The sequence below is a fragment of the Psammomys obesus genome, unplaced genomic scaffold (assembly GCF_907164565.1).
Source record: "Psammomys obesus unplaced genomic scaffold, mPsaObe1.curated_primary_1811, whole genome shotgun sequence".
In the NCBI taxonomy this organism is placed as follows: domain Eukaryota; kingdom Metazoa; phylum Chordata; class Mammalia; order Rodentia; family Muridae; genus Psammomys; species Psammomys obesus.
In genome coordinates this window covers 68,808,306-68,819,438 of record NW_026585504.1, presented here as the reverse complement: position 1 = coordinate 68,819,438, position 11,133 = coordinate 68,808,306, and the positions used below count along the sequence as shown (strand labels likewise).

Below are 11,133 nucleotides of genomic sequence, written 5' to 3'. Positions count from 1 at the left end.
GTGTGTGTGTGTGTGTGTGTGTGTGTGTGTGTGTGTGTGTGTGTGTGGTGTTGCTGGTGTGAGATTATTTATATTTATTACTTATATTTATTATTTATTTATTATCCTGTGCTTTCTTGGGTGTAGTTAACCTCCCTGGGTTGGAATTTTCTTTCTGGTACCTTCTGTAGGGCTGGATTAGTAGATAGATGTTGTTTAAATTTGACTTTATCATGAAATATCTTGTTTTTTCCTTCTGTGGTAATTGAAAGTTTTGCTGCGTGTAGTAGTCTAGGTTGGCATCTGTGGTTTCTTAGATTCTTCAGAACATGTCCAGGCCCTTTGGGATTTAGAGTCTCCATTCTTTCTTCTTTCTGAATAGTTAGTGTTTTGATTATTATGTGGCGAGGAGACTTTCTTTTCTGGTCCAATCTATTTGGTGTAAGCTTCTTGTGCCTTTATAGGCATCTTTGACTTTGGGCTAAAAAGTTTTCTATAATTTTGTTGAAAATATCTTCTGGGCCTTTGATCTGGGAACCTTCTCCTTCCTCTATTTCTATAATTCTTAGGTTTGGTCTTTTCATAGTGTCCCAGCTTCCCTGGATGTTTTGTGCCAGGAACTTTTAGATTTAACATTTTCTTTGACCAAAGTATCTAATGCCTGAGATTAGTTTTTCCATCTCTTGTATTCTGTTGGTGGTGCTTACATCTGTGGTTCCTGTTCACTTACCTAGATTTTTAATTTCCTGATTTTCTCAATTTTTGCTTTCTTTATTTCTTCTATTTCCATTTTTGGGTCTTGAACAGTTTTATTCATTTCCTTCAACTGTATGTTTTTCTTGACTTTCTTCAAGGGGTTTATTCATGTCCTCCAACTGTTTGTGTTTTCCTGAATTTCTCTGGGGAATTTATTCATTTCCTCTTTTTTTTTTTAACTTCTGTTGTGTTGGCATATTCAGGGCTTGTTGTAGTAGGACAGCTAGGTGCTACTGCTGACATATTGCCTTAGCTATTGTTGATTTTGTTCTCATACTGACCTCTAGGCATCTGGTTTAGAGTGATTGTAGGTCTGGGTAGAGATTTCTGAGTTTGTCTTTGTTGGATAGGTGTATTGTTCCTTGGTTTCTGTTTCCTCTCTGGTCTTCTGGTCAGGGGTTGAGAAAAGTCTCCACTAGAGTTGGGAGCTGGGCTGCTGGCAGCAAGCACGGTCTCTGGTAGAAAGGGGAGTCTTCAGCTCAGTTGGGGGATGGGATACAGCAATTGGGAGGGTTCAGGACTGGGGATAGGGTGGGTAGACAGGCAGGCATGTAGCCTACCTGGACTTTTAGCCATCTGTGTGGTCTCTGATAGAGTGGGGAGTCTCTGCCCCAGTTGGAAGCTGTGGCAAGGCAGCTAGTAGGATGCTGGAATTGGGGAAAGGGTGGGAGGGTGCCTAGATAGTGAGAGAGTAGGGGGTTTTGGCAGGGGGGCAGCCTACCCTGACTTTTCACACTCTGTGTGATCTTTGGTAGAGCCAAGTTTATCTATTTGCAATAACTAACATAAACAGATGATGTTCCACACAAAACCACAAAACTATACCCAACATCACTTCCCTCTACCATTTTCTCCCAGTCACAAGTATCAACCTTCTTGAGGCAGCTTATATTCTCAATTTCCTATATATGTTTTCAGAAATATTTTAGAGCCAAACATTTTATGATTACTTCCATAGACATGTACAAAATTTTTAACAAAACTTGTTCTGGCATCAGTGTTGGGATAACTGTTGGGATAACTCAAACATTAGAGCCACAGATTTTGCTATCAGAACTTCTGCCAAGGTACCATCTACCATGATGTAGATGATGTGTGTTGAGAAAACCCAGTGCCGATTAGTTATAGGGAGCAGGAGGAGTCAGGATTAGGTCTAATTTTATGTTAACATAATATTAATATAACTATATTCATAGTAATCATAATATATTTGACACAGAAAAATATCAGAGCTTTATGATTGGAATCTCAAAGAACTATTTATGGTCAGAGTTAATGTGTTAAGAGAGAATCTGGGGTCATATACACTTTTACAAATATCCTATCATGGACAGTTTCTTACCTTCTTTGTATCTGAATTTTCTCTTCATAAAATAGCAAAACAATAAACTCACTTAGCAGGAGTATCTTGAAACTTAAGTCAAAGTCATATTGTATACATAGTCTGTCACAAATGCTCAGCAAAAATGCTCATCCATATTTTGCTAAGAAATTGAATGGAAAGCAGAAGCTACACACAAGTTCAGTTCATTCTTTTTACTGTAGACTGTTATCAGGTCTTCTGCCCCAGACTGCAATTATCTAAAACATGTTTGCATTACAGCTCTATGCCCGAGACCAGCGATAAGAAATGGAATGCTGTCTGCCAATAAAGAAGAGTACATTGAATCTGAAAATGTCACCGTCCAGTGTTACTCTGGCTTTGCCATGCTAGGTTCCCAAATCATCACTTGTTCAGAGAATGGAGCCTGGTACCCAGAGGTGCCCAAATGTGAGCAGGTGAGTGACGGAAATCAAGAAGTTCTGTGCCACCAAACACTAAACTAATTTTTTCCCAGCCAGTACTGACTTCTGGATTGTTGCAGATCATTTCTAAGTTATTCAGAGAACCTGCTTTTTTTTTTTTCCTCGAAGTCCTTTGGTGAGTTGGCACAGAAAACATTTTTCTGCTTTCCTTTGAGGACATGAAACCCCACAAAGAGTGGGTTCCATGGACCTAGGAGTACTGCCTCCTGTTTCCCTAGACCATGCAGTGATATACTGTTGTTCTTATTTCTTGATGATCAGCGGAAGCCACTCACTGCTATCCCAAACCTACATCTCTTTCAGGAGGCCCTTAAATACTGTGATCACGTGTTCACAGGCAAGAGAATTATGCAATGTCTGCCAAATTCAAATGAGGTGAAAATGGCCCTGGAGGTATTCAAGCTGTCCCTGGATATTGAACTGTTAAAGCTACAGATAGACAAGGCAAAACAGACTACCCTGGAGTTATGACTACGTTTTCTCAAGGAAGAAGAACCTCATTGGCTTTCGGACTTCAGTGCCAAACAGAATCCTGTAAAGAGTGGGATTAAATCACTTGCTTTTAGCAGCTTTTGTCACCTTGACATCAATGTTCATTGTAAAAAATATCCGCTTAGAATAATTCATTAAAGCATAATGTCTTAAGTTTATGAAACAATTAACCATTTTGTGGCTCATAAATTTTCCAAATACAACATAGTTTTTTTTTCAAGTAAAATTCAAATTTTCTCTTGTTTTCATTTACTACTATATAAAATTAATAATACATTTAATTAAAAATATGAGGTGCAAAATTCACTTCAGTTCACTCTTAGTACTGTGTCCCAGGACTGCCCCACAGTCTCACATGCTCACATCATCCAGGTTCTTAGAGTTCAGAGTAACTGTCACCACCCCCGTGCTCCCATACACAGCCAGTGCAGTCTAGGTTATTCACTGAAGTCTACCCAAACTGTGAACAGTGCCTCTCTTGTTCAGGCCACACGCCAGCCATTGCCCTCCATGAAGGGGATTTGTGTGTTCTCTCTGACCTTACTCCAGCCCCAGAGAAGGAAGTTCAAAGACTGATGGCTATGAAAACCACATCAGCCATCTGCTTATTCTCAAGGCTTCCATTTGATCATCATTTTCCTTAATATTGAAATACCATGGCTGGAGCCACTCTCCCAGCCCCTGAGGAGAAAACCTCTATCACTACATCTGAATTCTCTGGGGTACCACGTTATTTCCAGGCACCAGCTCTTGCTACCTCTGAGTCTCCGTCATTCTTGTCTCGGTGCCTCCTGTTGTCTCTTCACATAGAGCCCTGTAGGAAACTTTAGACTTTCCATTTACTTTCCCCAAACATACTGCAAGGAGGCCCTGGCACACAGCATATTTTCACAGGGCCTTCGGTGAGACAGATGGGCCTGAACTGTGAATGTGGCACGGGCGGCTTGGAAAGCTCCTGACTGCCATTATAAAAGCTATTGCCCAAAACTAACAATTGCCTCGGATTGCTTTCTTGGATGTCTGTCTTCAGTTTTCTCCAGATACAAGCGTGTGTGGCAGCTGATTTATGTGGAAGGTGGTTCTGAAAAGCACTGAGAGAAGATGGTAGTAAGAAAAAGAAAGAACCAAATGCGACCACTATGGAGGGTGCTATTGCTCTTGCTCCCAGGGGCCCCGTCTTGACCACAGCTCTCTAAGGACAGATGAAACATGACTCTGAGCTAGCCTCCCCCGTAAGGGCCTGTGCACCCACTTAGGCAGCAAAACATACTGCAAAGAAGGGGAGCACTCTCATGGCGCTGTCTGTAGTGGGCTACAGGGGAGGCCGAGGACATGGAGCAGCGCTCAGAGAACAGTCACCTGCTCTGTATGGTCACATCAGCTGGCATGTTGCATTCTGCCACTCTCCCGATGCAGCTGTCGTCAGTCCTGTCAGGGCTCTGGGTTATTTATGCATTCTGTTGTCCATGCCACAGTGCCCTGCCCAGTCTTCAGCCAGCTCTCCCTACAAACTGGCATATACCGATACCACTGTTACAGTCTCACAAATCAAACATGTGCTGAACCCACCTGAAAAACTACTTAACTAAAATTTATTAATAATTCAACAATCCACCGGACACATTTAATTCCCACCATACAACATGGACCTTTAATTGATTTCTTTGATGTAATAACTGAAAAGCATTGTCTCTAAAACTCATGTGATTCTTTATAAAAATGTATGGAGCACTCCCAAGGATTTACTTAAAAATAGAAAATCAGCCAGTGGATGTCTCTCCTGGGAGGCTGGCCGCAGTCAAGCCTGGGAGAGAGGAAGGGCCAGGGTAGGGAGGGCAGAGGGGGTTGTTTGCATGACAGGGTCACAGGGCATATCCTGCCTTATTGTAGCTATCTTTAGCTTGTGAGGTTGTTCTTGTGTGTAGTTTTGTTCCTCTTGCTGTTTTTTATTTTATTATTTCCTCATGTGGACATACTACTATTTATCTTTTTCTTTTATTTTTTAATATTTATTTATTTAAGTGCTCTGTGTACACCTGCACGCCGGAAGAGGGCATCGGATCCCAATATACATGGTTGTGAGCCACCATGTGGTTGCAGGAATTGAACTCAGGGCCTCAGGAAGAGCAGTTGGTGCTCTTAACTATCTCTCCAACCCCAGTGTTTATCTTTTTCATTCAGTTAGGAATTTAAAGTTTGTTTTAGGTGTTTGGTCATTCCACAACTACGAATACTGCCACATGTCTTGGTGAATATGTTGACTGTAACATGTGTATTTAATTTTCATAGATAGATTTTCTTTTTTAATTTTCATTTATTTTTTTAATTTTATGTGCATTAGTGTGAAGGTGTCAGATCCCTCAGAATTGGTGTTACAGACCATTGTGAGCTGCCATGTGGGTGCTGGGAATTGAACCCAGGTCCTTTGAAAGAGCAGGCGGTGCTCTTAACCACTGAGCCACCTCTCCAGCCCCCATAGATAGATTTTCAAACATGGGTTTACATGTTGGCTGTGCTATGTAAAAGCTGTATTTAAAAAGTTATTTGTTGCTCGATTCTCTGGGAAAATGGCAAGAATGAAAACAGTTTCTAGGAGAACAAGCAAGTTAATCTTGAGCACATCAATTATATATAGACAAAACCAATGGCTGTTATAAAAACAAAACTATAAATAAGAATGAATAGAAACAGTCCTCAATATCTATGAATAATTACTTGACAATATTGCTCTGCTCAAAATGCCTCAGAACATTTGTTTTATTTTTAATTGTCCTAGCATTCAGAACATTTAATTTTTAGATTTTACTTTGTTACTGTATGTGTGAGTGTTTTGTTTGCATATATATCTATGTCCCTGTGTACATGCCAGTGCCTGAGGGATCAAAATGGTACCAAACCTTTCAGACCTGGAGTTACAGACAGTTGTAACCACATGGTGCCCCCACATGGGTGCTGGTAATTGAACCCAGGTCCTCTAGAAGAGCAGCCAGTGGCTTAACTGCTGAACCGAAGCACCAACCCCCTAAATTTTATCATAGTTATGTGTTTTACAAAAGAGACTGAGTTGGTGTCATTATATTACATGTCATATCAAGATTTTTGGAGTATAGAGTATTGACAGATAAAGCCTGGGCCTTTAGGTATGCATGTGTGAATGTAAGTGGCATAGGAAAATATTTGTTATTACTCTGTAATGTTGTAGGATTAAAATCCATAGCCTGAATCACTGCTTGTGAGGTCAGATTCGAGGTAGGGACTGTTCTAGGTTGTTTAAATTGTAAGAACTAATCAGTTTAGCATGTTCTGAGCTAGAGCTGGCAGAATGGCTGTAATTTTCATTCTTCAACAAAAAAGGTGAAGACCACAGGACAAGAAAATCTTCTATACCCGGTTATCTGGCTTCTGACTTCACTCATTACTACATAAAGCTTTTTCTGCAGTGCCGCAGTAGGTTGGGATTTGGTTCAAATTCATTAGACACTAATCGACCACGTGAACAAAGTTCCCCAAAAGACATTAGATGAGGGACATCTAGGAAGATATTTCTACTGATGCACTCACAATGCAGTTGCCTCATTTGCGGATTCTACAGATGCCAGTGATCGACCGGGCATTGTCTGGGCAGGAACACAGTGGTTGTAGCTGCATTGAACATGTACAAACTATCTTAAATATTATTCTCTAAACAACACCACCCAAAAAGAAGGCTGATGAGAATTGCAGAGATTATGGAGAGAAAGGTTGGGTTACTGCAGGTCCTGAGTCTGGCTGGAAGAGATTGGGGGAGGTATCTTTAGCTCCCTTAGTAGCTGTTCCTTCCTCGCTTTTGTATGTCACCTAACATTCTTGTGATAATTGTGCAAAACTGTTTGGGTACATTAATTTAGCAGATCACTAAATTTCATCAACTTAGGAGATAAGACTATCCTCAGACAGCATCAAAGGCCCATGGCAGAGGCTCCCCGCTTTGCTTTAACCCACTGATGTTTCTAGCAATATGTTTGAAAAGTGTTGATTTGTGATTTTCTTAGTTCCATTACTATAAAATTTTCATGAAACTATGGTCACATGGAAACATGAAATTTGGGAAACCTTGATTTTGTGTTCCTTGGCCATGGTCTAGCTGGCTCCAGAATAAGTCTTACTGCCTTTGACGAAAAATCTGGGTTTTTCTTCATCCACAGTGTTTATAGATTACTCTTATACATCCTCTTGTATAGTCCATATCAGTTCTATATTACTTATAATATATGCAAGATGTAAATAGTATGAAATTCTTTTTGGGTGGTGTTGTTTAGAGAATAATATTTAAGATAGTTTGTACATGTTCAATGCAGCTACAACCACTGTGTTCCTGCCCAGACAATGCCCGGTCAATCACTGGCATCTGTAGAATCCGCAAATGAGGCAACTGCATTGTGAGTGCATCAGTAGAAATATCTTCCTAGATGTCTCTCATAGGCAGCAAGAGAAGAACAAACACTAGTACAGTTTATCACATTTGAAGAGGAGCTGAGTGTTAGGGCCTGCAGTTCATCATCTACAAGAATAATGATCCATCTGTGTCTACTTGAACTTGTCCCCACTTGACCAGCCAAACACTAACAGTGTCACTGGAACTTCAGATCTTGAGCAGAACATTTGCCTGAAAGGAAAGAATGTTACAGTGATTCTGTTCCAGGGAGGGACAAGGAATGTCAGTGACCAAAGACACTTCATTCTGGGGGGGAGGGGAACCAAGGCAACGCAAGAGTCTTCCTATGTCTTATTCAGATACCTGCAGGTCAGTCATTTATTAAACACTCTGACTACCTTGGGAGAAAGGCTAGAATTTTATCACTTTGAGGAGTACAGCTTTGGGGAACTAGTAATGCCTAACAAGGAAATAAGTTGCATAGTATATTAGAAATGTATGGCATCATTTTTCTGATTGTGATGTACAAATGTGTTGGTTTGTTACTTACTCCCTGTATGTGTGAGTAAAAATGGCAAATGATAATAGTTACCCAGTGAGGTGAAAGGGCTGTAAAGTGGGACACAGGAAGCCCACACTCCGCACAGGAAGGCCTGGAGTTGGCACCGCCAGGTTTCTCTCTTTGGAGACTCCATCACTGGCCAAAAACCTTTGAGAGGGGAGATAAGTAGATAAGAGGACACCTGTCACCCTCTATGCCATCTCTCAAGAGAAAGTCATTCCTGTGTCTCCTGTCCCTCACTTTTCCAGAATTAGCATTGTGCCCCTGTTTCTAAAAACAAAAGACCTTTAGCCTAACCATAAAGCCAGACCATAAAACTTCCACAAGAAGATACAAGAGTGAATCTGTAATTCCTGCGTAGGCAGCAGTTTCTTATATATGACATGAAAAACACAAGCAACAACCAAAAGGGAAAAATTGGACTACATTAAAATAAAAAAAAATACTTCTGTGCTTAGGAAGATACTTAGAAACCTGGGCATGGTGGCAGACACCTGTAATTTGAGCACTTGGGAAGTAGAGGCTAGAAGACCAGAAATTTAAGGACACTTTGGGCTACTGGGACCTCAGAGGGATAGCTTTTCTCCATAAATAAAGGAAAGGTAAAGAAATAATTCTCACTGGTTAACAATAAGAGATGGTGAATTGAGTTAAAAATAAAGTTATTTGAATGCACATCTCTCCAAAGGCCTGATCTACACAAACTGTAACAAGTGTGTGAACATATCCTCAGTGTCACTTTTCATTAGGGAAATTTAAATCAAACTCACAGTGAGACACCATGTTCACAGAAACAGGGATATTGTATCTCCAACAAAGAAGAAAAACAAGAAGAAAAACAGCAAGCACAAGCTTTGAGGGAAAATGTCAAGCAATTAGAATCTTCATTGGTGTGGATGTAAAACAATGTAGTAACTTTGGAAAGCAGCTTGCTGAGTGTTGACACAGTTGCTGTCTGTCTCAGAAGTCCCTTGCCTAGCTATATATGCCCTAGGAAAAAATGAAAAGGAAATGTCCCCGCAGAAAAATGTACACAAACGTTCATGGCAACATTGTTTATAATATAGATGATCTCTAACATGGTAGATTGATGCATAATTTTCAGATCATATTATTTCCAGATGTGCATGCTATAGAAACCATGCTTTGAGTTTTGAAGTTTGGTCTTTTCCTGGGTTAGCAATGTACAGTACAATGGCCTCTTACAATGCTGAGCAGTGATGGGACCTTCCAGCTCCCACTGTGGGGTGGGAAGGTAAATGATAGTCTGTAATGAACTGTGCTACCAGTGGGGCAGGGATGTTGTATTTTATGGTTTTGATCGTGTATCAACTACAAACTGCTCCCTCTTTGTGAACATGATATTTTTAACATTTCATTACAAGGTAGGGTTTGTATTAGATACATTTGTCTGAGTGTAGGCTTATATAATTGTCCCGAGTATGTTCAGGATAGATTAGGCTAAGGAAGCCATGCTGTTTGGTGGGGTATGAGGGTTAATATTGATGCATAAACTTGACAGGATCTGGAGCCCCTTGGAAATAAGCCTCTAAGCACACCCATGTGGGATTCTCTAGATTAGACTAGACACTGGCCCTACCTTTGAGGGATTCTCTAGATCAGAGGAGCCTCTAGTCAAATCTGTGAGGAATTATCTAGATTAGGTTAGTCTCTGGCATCCATGCCTGAAAGAGATTATCTAGATTAGGTTAATTCAGGTCAGAAGACCCAAGAAGGGTGGCACCATTCTTTGGGCTGGGGCCCCTCACTAAATAACAGGAGAGAGCCAGCAGAGCACAAGAAGCCACTGCTCTCTCCTTCCTAACTGTGGACACAACTCGGCTACTTTTCTGAAGCTCTCACTGCTAGCATGTCCCTACAGGACAGACTGCACTCTCAATCTTCAAGGTAAAATCAATCCTCACTCCTTTACTTTGCTGCTGTAGAGTGTGTTATCACAACAATGGGTGATAAACAATGAAAATAAACTGATACAGTAGGTTAGATATATTAAATATACTTTTCATGCATGATATAGTTTCACTTGGACAATGAGACATCAAGGAACATTTTTAGTTTAATATATCAAAAACCCACATGTCCAGCAGTTAAAGTTGAACAAAATAAGGACTGATGACTCATGCAGTGGTATTACTCAGCCATGAAAAGTAATTAACAAGGACGCACATTTCAGTATAGATAAATTAAAAAATTATACACTAATTAAAAAAATGTCAGTCACAGTAGGACATGCATTGCCTCACACTGAGTACATGAATATCTAAAACAGGGAAATATGCAGACGCAGAATGCAGCTGGTGGTTGCTAGTTTTGGGGAGGAGAGAAAGGAAATGCTTATTAATGAGGATGTGGTTTTGGAGGGTGTGATAAAAATGACTTGAAATTCAGTGAAATATGAAACCTCACAGAGATATACACTTTAAGCGGACATGTTATCCTCAATATTCACACACGGAAAGGAATATGACTGAATAAGACTTACCAATTGAACACAGTGGTCTGTGAGCAATTTATACATGTCAGACAAGTGGGAGTGCATGAATTCCTTCAAGGAGACAGTGGAAGGTGAGGGATAAGACTGAATGGGAGCCCTGTATATCAGCTCTGCATATAAACTGGCTCTTACAGAGGCCACCTGACACCAGAACAAGAGCCTCTGGTACCAAATCTATTGGGTGTTTCTTTGCACTGGAGCATACAAAATCAAAGCATCCTAGTGATGCAACCATTCATTATTATATATTAAATCACTATAATGATGTTTTAATTTCTAAGAGTTTAGGTTTTGGCATAGTCATTCTAATCTCAATTATGTTACCATCTTCCAAAAACATTTTGTAACATAAAAATATATTTCCATGTTCTAAGCATTATGCCAAGTCATTTTAAAAGGTTATTAGGGGCTGGAGAGATGGCTCAGAGGTTAAGAGCACTGCTTGCTCTTCCAGAGGACTTGAGTTCAATTCCCAGAAACCACATGGTGGCTCACAACCATCTATAACGAGATATGGTGCCCTCTTCTGGTATGCAGGCAGAACAGGACACTAACTAACTAACTAACTAACTAACTAACTAACTAACTAACTAACTAACTAACTAACTA

The 11,133-nt window shown here is 40.3% G+C and overlaps 1 protein-coding gene across 1 annotated transcript in view; it reads left to right on the top strand.

The window, feature by feature from the left end:
• The window catches only part of LOC129673494 (C4b-binding protein alpha chain-like), a 50,743-nt gene extending 47,540 nt beyond the window's left edge, over window positions 1-3,203 (top strand). The window contains exons 8-9 of the mRNA XM_055603324.1: window positions 2,339-2,514; window positions 2,845-3,203. Coding sequence (XP_055459299.1) covers window positions 2,339-2,514; window positions 2,845-3,012 — 344 coding nt within the window. The 3' untranslated portion in view covers window positions 3,013-3,203. The remainder of the gene's footprint in view (window positions 1-2,338; window positions 2,515-2,844) is intronic.
• The last annotated feature ends 7,930 nt before the right edge of the window (window positions 3,204-11,133 follow it).